Below are 20,886 nucleotides of genomic sequence, written 5' to 3' on the forward strand. Positions count from 1 at the left end.
CTAATTGCTCTTTGAAAAACAATTTTTGAAAATGGCTAAAGATTAAATGATATTTGAAAAAGACATCTTACAGACAGGGGATGCAAAAGACAAATGAAAACAAAAAGAGGGTCATCAGCATATTTAGGAAGTGACCAGCCAATGCTATAATTTTATTCACTTACATGGCATTGGGATCTGATATGGAAGTAGTAGAGAAATTTCAATTGGCTGAAAGACATTTTAATTTCATAATATGTTATGACCAGCAGTGTTTAATCTGTTTGAATCTCGAGTGTAAAAAAAGCAGAGAATGCTGCTTCCATTCTGAGGAAGGGTCACCGGACCTGAAACATTAACTCTGTTTTCTCCTCAACAGATGCTGTCAAATCTGCTGAACTTTTCTAACAACTTTGTTATTGTTTCTGGAGAAACTCAGCAGGCCTGGCAGCATCTGTGGAGAGAGAAAACAGAGTTAATGTTTCAAGTCCAGTGACCTTTCTTCAGAAATGTTCTGGTCAGTTGTGACAAAAGATCACTGGACTCAAAACACTAACTCTGCCTTCTCTCTCTACAGATGCTGCCAGACCTGCTGTGTCTCCCCAGCACACACTGTTTTTGTTTCAGCTTTTCAGCGCCCACAGTTCTTTGTGTTTCTGTTTGACTCTTCAGTGGGTTGACTGATTAACTTCATTTGTTCACTTTCCATCAATGATCAGGATTTATCTATCTATCACTGGATTACATACAATTACATACTTCACAACTTAATTGTTGCTAACATTTCTACATTCGTTGTGGCCATCAGATTCTATTCCCTCGTTTCATCATACTCTTGAGTGGCATTTTTCAACTACAATGTGGGAAGTAGAGCCTCTCTTAGGTTTCTTGATGTAACCTATTTGATGGTAAAAGGTTTGTGAATAAGGTGAAGCCATCAGATTGTCTAAGGAATACTTCAGCAAACTAAATTCAAAGTGATGTAACATTGCCCAGCACAGGTTGACTTGAAGTTGAAGAAACTGCCGAAGGAAGTGTTTCCCTGTCCTGTAAGTTATCAAAAAGATCAAGATCTACCAAAAAGAATATAACATTTTAAAATGCTGACATACCTAATGTTGAATTGGAAATGCAATTATATGGAGAAAAAAGTAATTTAACAATAAACTTCAAGGGGCTGTCACTTGGTATTGTCACACCTCAAGGGGAATCATCACAAAAGTAAAAGAGTTTGTGGATGATCAGCCATGATCATAATGAATGGTGGTGCTGGCTCGAAGGGCCGAGTGGCCTACTCCTGCACCTATTGTCTATAAAAGTACACAGAATTTCCCAGTTCAGATTACTTTCAGACACAGGATGAAGAAAGCATGGATCAGGTTTCCATACTTAATAATAAATAAACATTAGCTACAGGTAAATGATTATGAACTGCTGGCATATTGCTCTACTCATTAAAACTTTGACCTCCTTACAAACACACATGCACACACATAGAAAGAGATAGACTGGGGGAGAAGTCATGGGTGTTATGGGCATTGGGAAAGATTGGGAAAGCAGTTTAGTGGACCGTGTCTACATTGTTTGCTGAGATGATTCTTGTATTTGTCAATCTTCCTTCTCAAGTTGTTTTCACTTGATTGTAGAAGGCATAGGGTGACTGGGTCACACTTATAAAAGTCTCTAACTTATTAAGATGAAGTCACAGCATAAAGCAACTGCTGAAGGAAAAATAAGCTGGGTTTCTTCAAGTTTAAAGTAGATTCTACTCCATGGAAGAGAGATAGCTTGGCAGCTGGCAAAGATCTGATGGTTTCTCCCTTTCCTGCTCAGTGCCCTAAGCAGTTCAGCTATAAAGGAACCAATCACACAGTTGTCAGGGAGATGAACTTTGTCATCGATAACTGGTCACTAGTTCATACATCAATCAGCTGAATGAGGTGGGGAGAATCTCCATTTGTGCAATCCTCTGGGTCCTGCTCATCTAATAAGTGCAGTAAACAGCAATTACAATGAGTATCAGATTACTTTGAAAACTGTATTAATCCCTCAACAATCCTTGGTTCTTACAACAGTTGCCATTTCAGTCCACAAAAAACCCCAGAAAAATACAAAGATATTACAATATACATAATGCAAAATTAAGATAAAACTGTCATTAAAATGGGAGCCGCTGTATGGTATTCAAAAAAGATTAGTAATACAAAGGCACTCTGCGATAGTATTTACAAAATACCGTGCACAAACATTGTGCTGAAAATGTGGAATATTTCCTCAAATTCATCCAATAGATGAATAATCATTTTGATTCTGAGATTGGTAGGTATTCTTTCTGGCCAAGAGTGTCAAGGCATATGAAGCCAAAGCAGGTAAACAGAATTAGTTTACAAATTAGCTATGATCTCATTGAACAGTGGAACAGATGAAGAGCTGAATTTTTTACTTCTGTTTCTCTATATTTTTTCCCGCTGGTTCATCTTTTGCACAATTTTAGAGAATGAGAAGAAAAGCATACAACATATTAAGATGGTTTCAAGCTATTTTATGAATATTTAATGAAATTACAGTTAAGCAAGTCTGCTCCTCACTAGAAGGGAAGATTAGTATTAGATCTAGAGGCAGTCTGGTTTTGAAAAGTCTGCTTCACTTACACAACTGGACAATTCAGCAATATCTCCAGTTCTAACTTCTCAGATTAATCCAGTCGGTACGATTGAGGCCCATACGAGGAGTCCTTGCTACTACCCTCTGGTAGTCAAATCAATGTGCATTTAAAGACCTATTTTAGAAAAAAAATCATTCTAAACTGCATTTTAGAAATAGGAACAAATTACGGCAGCTATGGGAATCTGTACTGAAAATGCTGGAGAACACATTGGGTCAGACAGTATCCAAGGAGAGAGAACAAGCTAATGTTTTGGGTCGAGATGACTCTTCATCAGAACTGAAGTGTGGAGGGACCAGCATTTATGCTTTAGTTTGTGGTCCCACAATGGTCCCCTCCCACAACTCTTTCCTCGAAACATTGACGATTGCTTCAGTGCCACTTCATGCACCCAGCAGGACCTTGAAAACTTCATTCATTTTGCCTCCAATTTCTCCCCTCCCTTTTAACTTGCACATCATCCATTTCCAACACTTCCCTCCCTTTCCTTGACCTCTGTCTCCATTTCGGGGAATAAACTGTCCACTGCCATCCACTACACAGCCACTGACTCCCATTGCTACATTCACTACAATTCTTCACACTCCACATCCGGCAAGGACTCCATCCAATTCTCCCAGTTCCTTTGCCTACATTGTATCTGTTCGGATGATGTTAGCCTCCAACACAGCGCTGCAGACATGGCTTGCTTCTTCCATGACTGTGGTTTCCTACCCTTTGTGATTGACAGGGCCCTCAACTGCATGTGACCCATCACCCATGCTTCCACCCTTGTCCCTTCCCATCACTTACAACAGCGTGATTGGGTTCCCCTTGTCCTCAGTTTTCAATCCCACCAGCCTCTTCATTCAACGGATCATTCTCCACCATTTCAGACAACCCCAAGCAGAAAACCACCACCACCGCCCCAAAACAGATTTTCCCCTCACTCCCGCTGTCTGCGTTTCGCAGGGATCATTCCCTCTGGGACACCCTCGTCCATTCCACAACCACCAACACCACCTCACCTCTCCACAGCCTTCACTTACACAGCCTTCCCATGTAACCGCAGGAGAAACTCCTGCCCCTTCACCTCCTCCATGTTCCCCATCAAAGGGCCTACATAGTCTTGCCAGGTGAACCAGCCTCCTCCAACCCTGTGCTTTGTATTCGCTGCACCGAATGTGGCCTACTCTACACTGGAGAAACCAAATACAGACTTGGTGACTGTTTTTGCAGAGCGTAGAACATAGAACACTACAGCGCAGTACATGCCCTTCGGCCCTCGATGTTGCGCCGACATGTGAAACCAAACTGAAGCCCATCTAACCTACACTATTCCATTATTATCCACATGTTTATCCAATGACCATTTAAATGCCCTTAAACTTGGCGAGTCTACTACTGTTGCAGGCAGGGCATTCCACGCCCTTACTACTTTCTGAGTAAAGAAACTACCTCAGACCTATATCTATCAACCCTAAATTTAAACCTATGTCCCCTCGTGTTAGCCATCACTATTCGAGGAAAAAGGCTTTCACTGTCTATCCTATCTAATCCTTTGATCATCTTGTATGTCTCTATTAGCACACCTCTTAACCATCTTTTCTCTAATGAAAACAGCCTCAAATCCCTCAGCCTTTCTTCATAAGACCTTCCCTCCATACCAGACAACATCCTGATAAATCTCCTCTGCACCCTTTCCAATGCTTCCACATGCTTCCTATAATGTGGCAACCAGAACTGTATAAAATACTCCAAGTGCGGCCGCACCAGAGTTTTGTACAGCTGCAACATGACCTCATGGCTCCAAAACTCAATTCCTCTACCAATAAAACCTAATACACCGTACGCCTTCTTAACAACCCTATCAACCAGGGTGGCAACTTTCAGGGATCTATGTACATGGACACCAAGATCTCTCTGCTCATCCACACTACCAAGAATCTTATCATTAGCCCAGTACTCTGTATTCCTGTTACTCCTTCCAAAGTGAATTACCTCACACTTTTCTGCATTAAGCTCCATTTGCCACCTCTCAGCCCCTCTCTACAGCTTATCTATGTCCCTCTGTAAGCTACAACATCCTTCCACACTACCCACAACTCCATCAACTTTAGTGTCATCTGCAAATTTACTAACCCATCCTTCTACGCCCTCTTCGAGGTTATTTATAAAAATGACAAACAGCAGTGGCCTCAAAACAGATCCTTGTGGTATACCACTAGTAACTAACTCCAGGATGAACATTTACCATCAACCACCACCCTCTGTTTTCTCATCTCCAGTCTGTGCGCATGCAGGACCTCAACCTTCCCATAGCCAGTCATTTTAACACAGCATCCTGATTGTGTGCCCATTTGTATGACCTCAGCATGCTGCAGTGCTCCAGTGAATCACAGTGCAAACTGGAGGAACAATATCTCATCTTCAATCTAGGCACTTTACAGTCTTCTGAATTTAATATTGAGTACAGCACCTTTAAATTGTGAAACATTACTTCCCTATCTTTTAGCCTGTTATCATGTCCCCCCGTCCCCATCTCATTTACTGTCCTTTCAATTCTGGCAAGAGACACCATTATTTGGCCATTCTCACACCACGATCGCTTAATCTGAATTATCACCATATTTTCTCCACCAGCACCCTACACCCACCCCCTAAACTACTGCATAAATGCTGACCCCTCCAAACTTCATTTCAGCTCTGATAAAGAGTCATCTGGACTCAAAATGTTAGCTTGCCGTCTGCCCAACTGTGATCTCCAGCATTTGTTGTTTTCAGTGCATTTTGAATATATTCAATACCTTCTCATTTGTAGGGAACAATCTACAGCTTGTATGGAACACTGATCATAAAACCCACATTCAGTGCCACTCTGTGATATAACATATTGATACAAATATTGTGTTCATTCACTTTAGTAAGCAAGAACCAGGCATTAAGCTGTAGATAAAATCCTGAACAAAACAGAAATTGCTGGAGAAACTCAGCAGGTCTGGCAGCACCTGTGGAGAGGCAACAGAACCATCAATGAGTCCAGTGAATTTTTCTTTCGTTAAAATCCTGAAACTCTCTACCTAACAGCAGTCCATATGTACTGGCATCACACAAACTGCATTCATTCAAGAGGGTCAGGCACTAAGCCATAATTCAGTCTAAAATGCAATGGCACTTTGAAATCATACGATTAATTATATTAAAAACCTAGAGACAGGTTCAGTGGGTTTAATTTTGAAGCTGACAGATGACTCAAAACAAGGAATGCACTTAACAACGAGAAAGGTAATGAAATGTAGGAAGCACACACTAAGCAGCAAAATGGACAGGCAGATGGCAGATGACATATAAGGCAGAGAAGAGGGAAGTGGTATGTTTCAACAGAAAGATAGATGAGATATAATATAATGTAAACAAAATGATACAAAGTTAAAGGAAGTCAGGAAGAGACTCACATGTGGGTGACTGCACACCCTGCGCTGACAAGGCTATTAAAAGGTACATATTGGATTTTTAGCTTCAGTAATAAAGGCAGAGGGCACAAGAGCTAGGAAATAATGTTAAACCTTTATTAAAACTGTTTAGAGCTCAGATGGAGTATTGTGTTCAGTTATGGGCACAAAACTCAACAAAGATTGTCAAGGCTTTGCACAGGGTGCAGAGGAAATTTATTAAAATCGACTCTTGGATGAGGGACATATTTATATTAAGAGACTGGAGAAGTCAGCATCCTTATAGCAAAGTAAAAATATTTGATAGGAGATACTCAAAATTAGGATACCTGGTTGGCATGGACAGTTTGGACTGAAGGGTCTGTTTCATGCTGTACAACTCTCTGATTCTAAAATTAGAACTAGCTTTCACTGAGGAAATAGAGAGCAGTTTCCAGTGGCAGAAATGTTCATAACCAAGGACACAGATTTAAATGATTGGTAAAAGAGCCAGTGTTGGCACAATGGAACCTTTTCTTTTAACATTGGGAAATGTTACAATCTAGATGGCACTGACTTAAAAAGTATTGAGAGTAGAATTAATGGTAACACACAAAAGAGAGTTTGAGATATCATTGATGAGAACTAATCCTGTATTTCCCAAGTTCCTGTATTAACAGTGGAGTTCAGTAGCTGACAGATTAGTTCCAGAATGTCTAAGTTCCAATTTGGTACAAGCAAATCTCCTTCTAAAATATGATATGGTATCTGTTGTGGGATGAGGCTAATTTTTCAGTTGTGGTTTTCTTGCTAACTATCCAATTTCCTTTCATTATTCATTTAGAGGATATGAGGATTGCTGGCAAAGCTGACAATTGTCATCTTCACTCCCCTCAAGAAGTTGATGGTGAGCCATGCTCATGAATCCCTGCATTTTTGTTAAGTGGGGTGTTCTAGGATATTAACTTGATAACAATTAGGAAATATATTTCCAAGTCTGAATGGTATGGGACTTGAAGAAATGCAAGTTGTGGCCTACCCATGCAGCTGCTGCCCTTAAACCTCCATCATATGAAAGCTAAGATTTGGTGGTCTTTTTAAAGCAGCTTAGGCATTTTACTGCAGTGCATCTTGTAGATGGAGGGCATGAATGTTTAAATAGTGGATTAGGTGGTAACCAAGTGGGCAACTTTGTCCCAAATTGTTTTGAACTTCCTCGGTATTATTGTAGCTGCACTGGTCTACACAATTGCACAGCATTGCATTTGTACTAAGTTCATATGTTGTGGGCAGTTGCAAAGCCTTGGGCAGTCATTTGAAATACTTGGCACAGAATGCCCAGGTTCACTTGCTCTTGTAGCCACAGCATTTATGCAATTGGTCCAGATAAATTTCTGGTCAATAATGGCCATCATCCCCCGCACCTCACATATTGTTCACACAGGATTCAACAATAGTAGTGCCTGCCAGTTGTGTGATGACAATATTTCTTTTCCAGTGCTGCTTTATTGGTATGTGATATGCTGGCAAGAACTACTTTCTGTCTTAAACGCCGTGCCAACTTCAGTGACAACCCCTTCTCCTGGAGGGAAGATCTTTGACTAAATAGCTGAAGATGGTTGGGCACAGGACACTATCCTAAGTAACTGGGGTCTCGTGTGCTGTGGTAGCGTTTTTACATCTGAGTCAGGAGGATCCAGTCACATCTGCTCCAGAGGGGAGTAGCCTCTGAAGAGGTTTATTAGAAAATATCTACCCTGAGGAACTCCTATACCCATGTTCTGGAGATGGGATAAGTAGCCTCCAGAAATCACAAATCTCTTAGAGTTCTGTATGACTCCAGCTGGTAGGTAGTTGCTGACTCTCATCATAGCAACATCTGTGAATCCTTTCCCTCCATGAGACAGGTAGCTATGTCAGAGGGCTGCTGTTAAAGGTGAACTGCCACTCTTGTGGAGCCAAGTTTATAAGAGGTTGCTGGCTATGAGCATTTCAAAAACCTTTGTTCGAACAGTCTTCCAGCATCCACATCACAGTCACTTGAAGACCATCCTGTTGGAATGCTAAGTGACTTGAGCAAATTACTATGGGATAACACATGTATAACATTTAATGTTATAGCTCTTGCCTCAGCCATGGGAGAATTAGGCCTGAAACGTCAGCTTTTGTGCTCCTAAGATGCTGCTTGGCCTGCTGTGTTCATCCAGCTCCACACTTTGTTATCTGTGATATACCTTTGCAGCTTGTTACCATAGCAGATAGAACAGCTGGTACAAAGTGTTACTGAAATTTGTTCATGCATCAATGGGGATAGGTAAAGACAAGATGATCAACTGATCAGTTTATCAATCACTAGTAGGTATTGCTAGTTTATTTTTGCTCAATATCCTCACAGAATGCAGCGTACATCCATGATGTCTAAACCTCTCTACGGGCTCAACTGGAATGAACTCCCAGACCTGACCAGGACCAGGCACCAAAGGACCCCAAATATGTGTATCATGCTGGTTCTAGCTATCCCATGAGCTAATCACCATTCTACAAGCAATGGTAGAGATCTTAACTGCCCTGCGCACAAAGGGTAGCCTTGTCCCATGGTAGGCTGCAAGTGCTATGCTGGTTTAAAGAGATTGAGAAGTGGTGGTTAGTGAACTTGTACAGTTTAAATGTTGCACAATTGTTGCCAGGAATTTGAACATGGACCTGCACAATTCAGTGGCAGTGTCACTCACAACCTGCAGTTAAAATGGAACAGCAGCCTTCCCTACTGACAAAGTCTGCCTGCTAACTGAAGTGCCTTAATGCTGACATATGCATGTAATTTATGACAGGTTGTGCATGTGCGGAGACTGCTACAGCAGAAGAGTCCTTTCCCACTGAGTCCTGGCACCCACAGGGAACACAATGGAAACAAATTCTTGTTCCTACTTGTAGACATCAGAATGAATTATGTGGCTGTTGTTATAGGATCACAGAAGCAGTACGCAAAAAAGGATGCCCCTTGTATCATCTGCTTATCTGAACTTGTCCTCACCCTCAACAACTTCTCCTTTTAATTCCTCCCACTTCCTACAGACAAAGGGGGTGGCCATGGGAACCCACACGGGCCCAAGCCATGTCTGCCTCTTTCTAGGGTACGTGGAGCAATCCCTCTTCCAAAGCTACAACGGCCCTATGCCCCATCACTTCCTCCACTACATTGATGACTGTTTTGGCGCCACCTTGTGTTCCCACGAGGAGCTCGAACAGTTCATCTACTTCACTAACACTTGCCACCCCAACCTTAAGCTTATCTGGACAATCTCTGACACCTCTCCCTCCTTCCTGGGCCTCTCTGTCTCCATCTCTGGAATCCAACTGGAAACTGATATCAATTTTAAGCCTACTGACTCCCACAACTACCTAGAATATTCATCCTCTCACCCACCTTCCCGTAAAAAAGCCATTCCCTATTCCCAACTCCTTTACCTCCACTGCATCTGCTCCTGAGATGAGGCATTCCACTCCCGAACATTTCAGCTGTCCTCTTTTTTCAAGAGCTGCAACTTCCCTCCACCAGTGATCAAAAATGCCCTTGACCGTGTCTCCTGCAAATCATCCCTCATACCCCGTATCCGCAATAATAACCAAAACAGAAACCCCATCTTCCTCACGTACCACCCCACCAACATCCAAATCCAACGCATCATCCCCCGACATCTGCAATCCGACCCCGCTACCAAAGACATTTTCCCCTCCCCACAGTTATGTGCTTTCCAGAGGGTCCACTCTCTCCTGACTCCCTTGTCCATTCCACACTTCCCTCCAGCCCCACCACCCCCAGCACTTTTCCCTGCATCTGAAGCAAGTGCTACTCCTGCCCCTATACCTCACCCCCATCCCAGGCCCTCAGAAGACTTTCCACATCAAACAGATGTTCACCTGCACATCTGTTAATGTGATATACTGTGTCTGCTGTTCCCATTGTGGCCTCCTTTCCATCGGGGAAACCAAGCAGAGGCTTGGGAACCGCTTTGCGGAACGCCTACACTCAGTTCGCAAAAAACTACACCTTCCAGTTGTGAACCATTTCAAACATCCCCTTCCCCCAAAACACACATACAACATGCCCATCCTGGGCCTCCTGCATTGCCACAATGGCACCATCCATAAGATGCAGGAACAGCATCTCATATTTCACTTGGGAACCCTGCAGCCCAAGGGTATCAATGTGGACTTCACAAGCTTCAAAATCTCCCCTTCCCCGACCACATGCCAAAATCAGCCCAGCTAGTCCCAGCCTCACTAACAATTCCTCCCACCTCAAGACCCACCCCCATCTCCTACCCACTAACCTCGTTCCATCTCCTTGACCTGTCCGTCCTCCCTGGACTGATCTATCCCCTCCCTAACTCCCCACCTACAGTTACCTTCACTGGCTCTAATCCCGCCTCTTTAACCTGTCTGTGTCCTCTCACCCTATCTTCTCCTTTATCCATCTTCTATCCGCCTCCCTATTTATTTCAGAATTCCCTTCCCCTCCCCCAGTTATTTTCTCTGACCAGTTGCTGTAAGCTGTTGCCTTTAACCAGTAAATAAGAAACTTTGTAATTAGGGCATCCAAACACTGTGCCCCCTGTGAATTTAAACAACTCAGAAGAGATCGAAGAGCAGGTGGTGTTAGGAACATTTCACTGAATCCTATGGACTGCTGCCTGAGAACATTTCCCCAGCATTTTGTGTTCCACTCAATACACCATTTTGCTTTTGTTTGTGTGTGCGCGTAACAGGGTTTTAAAATATTAGGGTTTCAACCAATAGAACTCTATACTGATAGTTCAGAGATTATTTCTAGTCATAGGTGAACAATTCTTTCTGTAATAAATAGTAGTTTTTGTTAAGAACAGGAACCTGGTCAGTATTTTCTGCTAATGCGATTCCATTAGACAGGTACATTGGGGACTTTGCACACTTCGATGAAAACACAACCCCTTGATTAGTGGTTCTCAAAACTCAACACACTTCCCCAAGTTGGTCATAACAGTTTCTAATCAGTCACCCTCCTTTTATTACCCTGCTGCTATTAATATGCCTGTAGAAGAGTTCTGTATTCAGTTTAATATTAGCTACAAGTCTCTTACACTTTGCTTCTCAATTATTTTTTCATATTTCCCATTGAACTTTCTATAGTCAGCCTTGTTCTCCCTCATACCTGCCATTTGTACCCTTCCTGCTTTATTGTATGCTATGTTGATAAACAAGCATGCAGGTACTGCAGGTGATGAAGAAAGCAAATGGTATGTTCACCTTCATAGCAAAAGGATTTAAGTACAGGAGCAGGGACATTTTGCTGTAATTGTACAGGGCCTCAGTGACACCACACCTGCAGTATTGTATCCAGTTTTGGTTTCTTTATCTGAGTATGGACATTCTGGCTATGGAGGGAGTGCAATGAGGGTTTATCAAATTGATTCCTGAGATGGCAAGACAACGTATGAAGTCAGGACTTTATTCACTGGAGTTCCGAAGAAAACCTATAAAATTCTAACAGGACTAAACAGGGTAAATGCAGGAGGTATCCGATAACCATGGATCACTACCCAAGGATCATTTAGGACTGAGCTGGGCAAAAATGTCTTCACCCAGAGACTGGCGAGCCTGGGTAATTCTCTGTCACAGAAAGAGGCTAAGTCCAAAACAATGAATTTTGTCAATGTGTTTTATGAAGTCCTGAGGGCTAAAGGAATCAAAGGGTAAGAAAGGGGAGAAAGCAGGAACAGAGGATTGAGTTGGATGATCAGTCATGATCATACTGAATGACCTACTCCCACACCTATTTTCTATGTTACTTTCATTGTCCATGGAGTTCAGGATTAGTTTGTCATCACGGCAACTTAACCTCGTGTGCCCAAAATACCTCGACTTTGAGAGCACTTTTTTTTTGGTTAGTTTTAACCTCCAATCTTTGATTCCAATTAACTACAGCATGTCTGTTCTCACTCTACTGGAGTGGGGCCTCACAAATTATTGACTTTTAAACTAGATTGTTCCTACTCCTTGATTACAGCCAACTCAATTCTCAGATATGATGATCATAGTCCCTTGCAAATGCTTGACCAACCTTGCTCCCCAGTACAAGGTCCAGCAGTTCCCTGTTGCAAGCTGACATCAAATGATTATGTGCTGTAGTCACTTTGACCGTCATTGGAAATGCTGGACCATCTAGAAGAGTAGACTGTGCTTTTGCGGCCATTTCAATGGAGAATTGCTACATGACTACTCAAGTAAAAGCAGAGCTATAGGTCCAGAGGGCTGGGTAAGACAGACAGATAGGCTCTCCACTTCTGAAACACTCTTTCACAACCTCAAGACATCAAAAAGCATTTCACTAGTGATGTATTAACTGAGAAAGTAACTAGTGTAATATAAGCAGCTAATTCGTAAGCTCCTACAAAACAGTAACAATCAGATAACTTTTTTTTAACTGTGGAAGAACACACTCCTGCAGCACTCCTCAAAGGTGGTTTCCCAAGAAGACCTAGTGAATATCTCACCCAACTGTTGCTCCTCCCATCACTTATGAATGCCCAGGATGGCTCCCATTTTGACCTGGGCATTGTAAGGATGCTGAAACAGAATTATTATAAAACACTGCAAATTCTGATGCATGAATTGTCTTGAAGTAGCCAGGCAGCTTTCTCTCACACAAGAACTCAGCACTTTCAAAGCAGTGCCTTTAAAATACAATCAAATACCAATTCTTCTTTGATAATTTAACATGGTGCATTGTCCCTCATTTAAATTCATAATGCTAGTTGTGCTTTGAGGGGTAAAGCCTAGCCTAAATGATAGTGGGCAAGATCAAAGCAGTGACAGGGCAGTAAAGTATTGAGAATTTCGGCTTGTCACGGTCAGGACTCATTTCTCTGATTAAACTGGAAATAATCAAATTATTCATTCTTCAGAAAAGCACAGGGCTCAACCATCAAGCACAACATTTTAAAGTCAAAATCCAGCTTTCCTATGGATATAGATTTCAGAATTGGAGTCAGATGTTCCGAGTTATCTTTTTCAAGTGGAAAATAACATCAAATGTTCCTCACTGAGAACAAAACCTACATCAAAATGGAACAGACAGTTCCTTTATGTAATACCTTTATGCCAAATGTATTGGCATACTCAGCGAAAGTAAATGTAGTTTACAATAGTAAACAGGTGTTAGAAACCATCTCGGGAAGGAGATCGAAGTGTTTAAAAAAAATGTCTTTCAAGGATATCAACAAACTTTTGTCTCAGTTGCATTCTGAATTGCTTAAACCACTCGATGACAATTCTCCGTCTCTGATTTTTTTCCTGCAAACTCATGGCTTTCTCTTTTTCTAAAATAGCTGGCAACTCTTTCCAGTCTTTTACGAAAATGAATGGTGCTCCCATTAACTTCAGGAGTCGCAATGGGGCATTCTGGAACACTGATGAGTTGCTACATTGTCCTGGGGTCATGACATCTTCGACAACCGGAACAGAACCGTAAGAGCAGGCTTCATAGATTCTGTAGCATTCAGTATTTATTCCCACAGGGCACAGCGTGAGGTCACTTTGCAGCAAAGCATCCTGATACTTCTTTAAGCTTTCACTTGTTTCTTGAGGTAACCACCTACATGAGAAACAATGACAGAAATCAACATTCATCTACAATCTACGCCTCCTCGTGCCTGTCATAAACTGCAAACGCCTTAAATAAAATCAGCTTCCTAGCACTTCTGCATCAAATTACATTTGGTCAACACACACTAAACAGTGTTAAGATAAACCTGTAGCTTGTTAGTGATCATTGTTTAAGACATATACAAAAAAATACATCCGACTTAATTTCCTTTGCAAGTGAGAGGACTGAGACAGAACTTTAAAAACTCATTTCTGAAAATCTTTGTGCATTTATTCATAATAAAACAATTATTTTCCACATGAAAAATAGGGCAATTTAGAAAATGAGGTTCATCCGCAATGACAATCTGCTGTAAACAGAAACAGTATAGGCCATTCAGCTCAACGTGTAGGGTAGTAGTATATTTTTGGTAGGCCTGTTTTGTTCTTTATGGTTCTACAAATTTCTCAAAATGCCGATTCTTTATCTTACTTCAAGGCTGATATGTACCTCAATTCAACTTATCCACTTTGCTTCACTGCATGGCAAATAGTATTCAACTGTCTGACACTGTTTTCACCAGGTAGACTTAAATCTAAATAAAAACTGCAAGAACTGCGGATGCTGTAAATCAGGAACAAAAGCAAAATTGCTGGAAAAGCTCAGCAGGTCTGGCAGCATCTGTGAAGGAAAAACAGAGTTAACATTTCAGGTCCAGTGACTCTTTCTCAGAACTGTTCTGAGGAAGGGTCACCGGACCTGAAACATTAACTCTGCTTTTTACTTCACAGATTTAAATCCAATTTCCCCCACCCTCTCGGTATCAGATACCAATTTAAAACTCCATGGCAACAGCAGCACAACTCCCTGTAATTGACATTCATAAGTAACATTTATACAGCCTTTCTGTCAAGTACAGCAGGACCAAGAGATTAGGTCAAGAATCTTGCAAAGTTTGGAAGAAAAGAGGCCACGTTAACTTTGCGCAACCATTCATAATGAGGTACCATCAGTAGTTCACAAGGAGCAAAAAAGATTATTCAGCGCTGGCCTGAATTTTTGCAGGCATCCTTTAGCATGAAAAGAAATTGATAAAGCAGCAGAACCCGCTGACAAACAGAAACAATGCAGTGAAGAGGCTAAACAAAAGTGAACCGGAGATAATTCAGATTTGCAGGGGAGGGGAAACAGACCAAATGCAGGTTAGAGTTTGATAAGGATCGGCTCTACAATAGTAAAGGAAAATAAATCAGATCCAATGGAACAACCAGAAGGAAAGAATGATGACATGAATGTTACTGAATGAAGAATAGATACATGTTCTGTCATGGGCTACTAAAGCAACAGTGATGGGAAAGATAATGAGACCGATAAGGAATTGCTAATGGCAAGGTAGAGTTGATACTGAGTCACTAAATGAACAAACCTTAGGGATACGATAAGACTGTGATATGCAAACCAGTCTTTTCAATAATTCCTATTTTAGTTCATTACAAAAGGCTAGATGAATCATATCTGAACTCAATCTCCAAATAAACAACCTAATGTACAGAGATGGCATGATATTAATTACAAAATCAAGAGGTATTGGTCCAGAATTTATGGTAGCAATGATGGTGAACCATGAGCATTTACTAATACTGACAGTATATTTGAAGGCTGCACATGGAAATTTTAATGCATGGAAATCCAGAAGCTGCTGCTAGTTTTACTGAGCTTTTCTGTAGGGTGCGCTGTCTACTGAACCAGTGGGCACATCAATTCGGTGACTCACTGTAAAAACTCTGAAAAAATTTAAAGCCTTTTGAATGACAGTAAATTTGTTCTGAACAACATATGGTATTCATAATTAAAGGAGAAATACCCAACTGGCACTAAAATAATTTTTGTTGAATGTCATATTTCTCCATTAGAAGGAAGTCCGTTTCTTCAAAATAAATATTTGAAGGTTTGTTTTATCTTCTACCTTAATCCATTAGTGTGTAACAAGCATTTATTTCAAAATTGGTTAAAATTCAATGAGAAAATTAAAGAGTATCAATGATTTTTATGTGATGGCTTGCTATCTAAAATAATACTCCACTGAAGCTGGATGTTTCCTTTATGCCATCACTACTTGTTCAGAAATCACACGATACCAGGCTATAGTCCAGCAGGTTGATTTGAAAACACAAGCTTTTGGAGTCTTACTTGTCCTTCAGGTGTTGAAGGAATAAGACTCTGAAAGAGATAGCAGGAACTGCAGATGCTGGAGAACCTATGATAACAAGTTGTAGAGCTGGATGAACACAGCAGGCCAAGCAGCATCAGAGGAGCAGGAAGGCTGACGTTTCGGGCCTAGACCCTTCTTCCTAGGCCCGAAATGTCAGCCTTCCTGCTCCTCTGATGCTGCTTGGCCTGCTGTGTTCATTCAGCTCTACACCTTATTATCTAAGACTCTGAAAACGTTGGACTATAACTTGGTGTCACGTGATTTCTGACCTTGTCCATGCCAGTCAAACACTGGCACCTCCACATCATCACTACTTGTGACAGATCCCTGACTTAGAGAGACAATCCCTGACTCAGAGATCCCCAGAAACAAACTATCAGGGCATGGAGGTGCACTCCTGAAAAACTGCTGGACACTTGTGGTCAGGGTCCTTTTTTGGGTCAGTGAGGAGTGTCATTGCTTCACCAATGAATCCATTGTCTAGTCTTTTATAAAAGCTGCTTGAATAGATAAATCAAACATATAACAAGTGTTATATATCGTCAGTAGCATAGGCTGGTCTCTCATTTCTAACAATGAAGACTGGAGACGTTCGATCTAGGTTAAGTTAGAGTAGGTTGAAAATTATTTAACAGGAAAAGTTACTACTAAGGTCTTCGACTAATTAGTGAGGCAGATTAAGGTATAAGGATATGGTTTCAGACATTCAGGAATCTCATTTTTAATTGGAGCATTATCTTATGGAACATTTAACATACGTTCAGAAGTAAGTAAAGGAGAACACATCTAGATGACATAGCACAACAGGCCCAAGGCAATCGGAGCAGACAGAAAGATGTGTAAAATTGCTGACATGTTGTCTACGCAATAGCAACTGTGCTTTAATGCAATGGACTTCAGTGAAGCAAATACTTGGGATATGTGCTTGCATTAATGTAAATCTTTCTTTGATGAAAACTGACAACTGGTAGGGAAAGCAAGATACACCAAGTGAACTGGACACAACAGTGATAACCAGGTGTACAGCTGGATGAACACAGCAGGCCAAGCAGCATCAGAGGAGCAGGAAAGCTGACGTTTCTGGCCTGGACCCTCTGAAGAAGAATCTAGGCCTGAAACGTCAGCCTTCCTGCTCCTCTGATGCTGCTTGGCCTGCTGTGTTCATCCAGCTCTACACCTTGTTATCTCAGATTCTCCAGCATCTGCAGTTCCCTCTATCTCTGGACACAATATTGGGTGGGTTGAATGTCTTATGGGTATTTGATAGTTTCCCCCAAGTGTTTTTAAAACCCACTGTCTCCAGAATTCACAATTAACTGATTTAATTTATAGGCTTTCTTGTGCCAAACTTTCTGAAAGAATGCAGTGTTTTCACTATTTATACAGTATTTTGCAACTTTTCCAGAAATTACCGTGATATATCTCTGGTACATGGAGCTCATTTACTTCCAAAGTGCACAGCTAAAAAATTTCAACAGGATACATTGTAAAATACTTAGCAGCTAAGCTACAGTTTGATGACCAACGATTTAAGATACTTGGAGAACTGACAAGCTACACAGCAATATTTCCAAAGCAATCCCTGTAATATCATCTTATTCTATTATAGAATGTAAGAAACCACATTTTTTTTTGGACAACACAGTAAAATGGAAGTTGAACTGCTCAAACTGAAAAGCAGAAAATTTTGCAATGTGAAAGACAAGTGTGACAGTTGTTGAGCTGTGTCATACAATGCTGATGTTAGGAAACAAAAAGGGATGCAATCAAGACTGAAAGACACTAAGGATCTTTCAAGTCAAAGAAATTCTGCATGGTAACAGTTTTTCAATTGGCTGAGCTGCTAAGTGCGACAAAGCTATAAATGCCAAAACTAGAAGACAGTGAAAAGAACCAGCCTGCAGACAGTTTGGGTGCTTCCCACCTTGTGTGGGGAAAAGGCATAAAAACCATAGAAAGGTGGAAAGACAAAATTCAAAAAGAAAAAAAACTCAAGGTTACCTGCTCAACCTTCAAATCAAAAGACAACAATCCTCACAGATAACGTCATACAGACAACAACATCCTATTATCACAAAACTCAAAAGGGCAAAGAGAAAAAGGGCTTTTCACCTGTGCTTTGGATTTATACGATTCAAAATTTAGTTAATGTTGTCTGTTGTTTTTGCCACCTATATTAAATGTGATAAACTATTTTTCTTTTGTCTGTCTTAACCATGGTTGAATGGGTGTGTTTGGTGTTTTGAGGGGGTTAGGCTGAAAAAATAAGAATTTCTTCCTTTTATTGCTCTTTGTTAAAGTTAAGTTTATTACAATAAATAGTTATTTTTAGTTACTAAATAAACCTGCCCTGGGTAGCAGCCAGTCATGTTTTACTAGTCTCACTGGGATTTTTATACATTTATATATTTTGCAATGACATGCAACAGTGGGCCATAATTATCAAATCACTATTTCCATTTGTGACAAAAGCACTGAAATTTATCAAAAAAAAATTATGAAGCTGGTTCAGTAAACAGAGTTTCTCAGCCCACTATATTACCATGTTGTAGAAACAGTAACAAAGCAAGCAATGACAGAAAGATGTAGAGAATTCCAAAAAGACGTTGATTTTTCTCCAATTACAGATCATTCCTTTAGTACATGAGCCGAGGCCATATTTTACTGCCTATTCTAGGACTCTATCGATTGTTAATTTGAAGTAGAACACCAAATCAACTTTTTTTTTTAAAAAGTCTGAGAACTGTCTTTCATGTTATCAGATGTCCTACAGCACCTAACAGCCAAATAATTATTCCATTAGTGCCATCACTGTCACTTAGGCCATCCTAACAGCCAATTTGCACACACCAAAGTCCTAGAAGGAACAAATGAATAAATGTTCAGTTTATCTGTATTTGGTCAGAATGCTTGAATGATGTTTATTTTTGACTTGATATCCCCTTAAGAGACAGCACCCCAGATAATGCAGCACCCTCTTAGCACTACATAGTCTGCCTAGGTTCTGAGCCCATGTCCTGGGAGTAGAAACTGGAGTGATCCTGCTAACAAATGAGTACGTGTACACAACATCAACTGCATTTCAGTCATTTTAGTTAAACATGCCAGGCCTTCACCAGATCTATGTAAACAATCTGTAAAAGATCTTTCAAGAGCATTTGTATCTTTTGATTTTAAAAAAATCAAGTTACATTAGCTATTGCTTGAACCTCAAAATCTCTCCTGAATTTAGGAAATTTACAAAAAAAGTAACTAATTTCAGTTCCTACAACTTTTAATTTTAGAGTACATTTTTTTGTACCCAAAGCATTTAAACATATCATTTTAAACTTCATTCACAGGAGGTGGGCCAGGCCAGCATTTATTTCCCATCCCAAGTTGCTCACAGTTAACTATCAGTATGGGTCTAGAGTCACATGTAGGCCAGAATAGGTAAGGATGGCATTTACTCAGATGGACTGACAACAGACAATCGTTTCATGGTGACCATTAGATTCTTAATTCCAGATTTTTAATGGATTCACATTCCACCATCTGCCATGGTGGGATTCGAACCAGGGTCCCCAGAACATTAACCCGGTCTCTGCATTAACAGTCAAATACCAGTAGGCTATTGCCTCCCTGAATGTAATGACGTATGTTATTCGCACACTACTGCTTCGCTTTTGCTGTAACTCTGATATCTGATTTACTTAAAATATTCTCCTCTGGAAGTAATTATTTATTTGCTATTTCACTGTACCCAAATTCTAATTTTTGGAGCTTGGTTTGAATCTGTGCACAATAAGCAGTGTGTTCTCTGTGCACCTGATTGTGACTAGGTCAGGCAGCACTATCACCAGCTGGTCTCAGGTGTCCACAGTAGTGTAGAACAAACACTGGGAGAGATAAAGAGACTCAGCCCATGTGAATAGACAAGAAAACAACGATAAAGTTGTGTCAAACACCAAGACATTCCCTCTTGCACCAATACCACAAAAATGAAGTTTCTTGCATAATAAAATTCAGAAATTCAAATAACTCAATTTTGTTCATTTTTAAATGCTTCTTCAATTTATAGCAAGTGACCATACAGAAGCAATGTGCAGCCTTAGCAGTAGCTTCAGACTCTGGTTCTAGAAACTGAAAAATAGGAGGTGGTTAATTAACCCACCAAGCCCGTTCTATGTGAACATACTTGTCTGCACTTCTACCTGATTTACTTGCCTTTGTTTGATGTCTTTTGACATATCTGTTAGAAACTTTTATCAATCCCTGTTGCGTCAGTTCCATGAGGGAACAGCACCTACTGACTTTAAGACAAGACCAAATTTAACAGGTGACCTGCAACTCAGATTGGATCTTTTCCTGATGCTTATGCTATCTATATAAAGAAGGACTTCCTGGTTTCATTCCTGAATAGTCTGGCTCTCATTTCAAGTATCTGTTCTTTCTTCTGGGTTCCCACATCAAAGTAAACAGTTTCACTTTACCTACCATACAATCTTTTCATTGTCTTAGTTATCTCAATTTGATAATTTTGTCATCTCTCCTTCCGTTTGCCCCAACAAAACCATGACCATTTGAAGCGAGCGCTATTAATGAAAAGTGCTTCCCATCAAAAACCTTTTTGTAACAGAGAAAAATTCTTGTAAGATATAAAGAAGTGTTTTGTTAACTCACAGGAGGAGTATACACTCCAACATTCAGCAGCATTACCTGGTCCAGTCAGACACACATGAAGTAATTGTGGTCACCTAGCAAGGAGAATGCTCGGTGGCCAGGGGAAAGAAAAGTAGTGACAGCACTGTTGGAAGTGGACAAAATGACTCAGTGCCAGTGGTGAGAAGTCAGCAAATATGCATGAACACATAAAAAAAGCAGATGGCCTGGGAACAGATCAAACTGAGCTGTAGGTTATCTTTAAAAATAAAGCAGGCTACCCACAGGGAAGCAGCATGGAAAACAGAAAATCCATAGAAATTATGTGTGTATTTATTGTGGGGATTTTAATATG

The 20,886-nt window shown here is 40.7% G+C and overlaps 1 protein-coding gene across 5 annotated transcripts in view; it reads right to left on the reverse strand.

Annotated features, from left to right (window-relative positions):
• Window positions 1-585: 585 nt before the first annotated feature.
• Window positions 586-20,886, reverse strand: part of rxylt1 (ribitol xylosyltransferase 1) — a 57,265-nt gene continuing 36,964 nt past the window's right edge. For all 5 annotated transcript variants that reach the window (XM_048549399.2, XM_048549397.2, XM_048549396.2 and 2 more), the window contains one exon: window positions 586-13,687. In XM_048549399.2, coding sequence (XP_048405356.2) covers window positions 13,285-13,687 — 403 coding nt within the window. In that variant the 3' untranslated portion in view covers window positions 586-13,284. The remainder of the gene's footprint in view (window positions 13,688-20,886) is intronic.

This window comes from Stegostoma tigrinum, chromosome 18 (genome assembly GCF_030684315.1).
Source record: "Stegostoma tigrinum isolate sSteTig4 chromosome 18, sSteTig4.hap1, whole genome shotgun sequence".
NCBI classification, from domain to species: domain Eukaryota; kingdom Metazoa; phylum Chordata; class Chondrichthyes; order Orectolobiformes; family Stegostomatidae; genus Stegostoma; species Stegostoma tigrinum.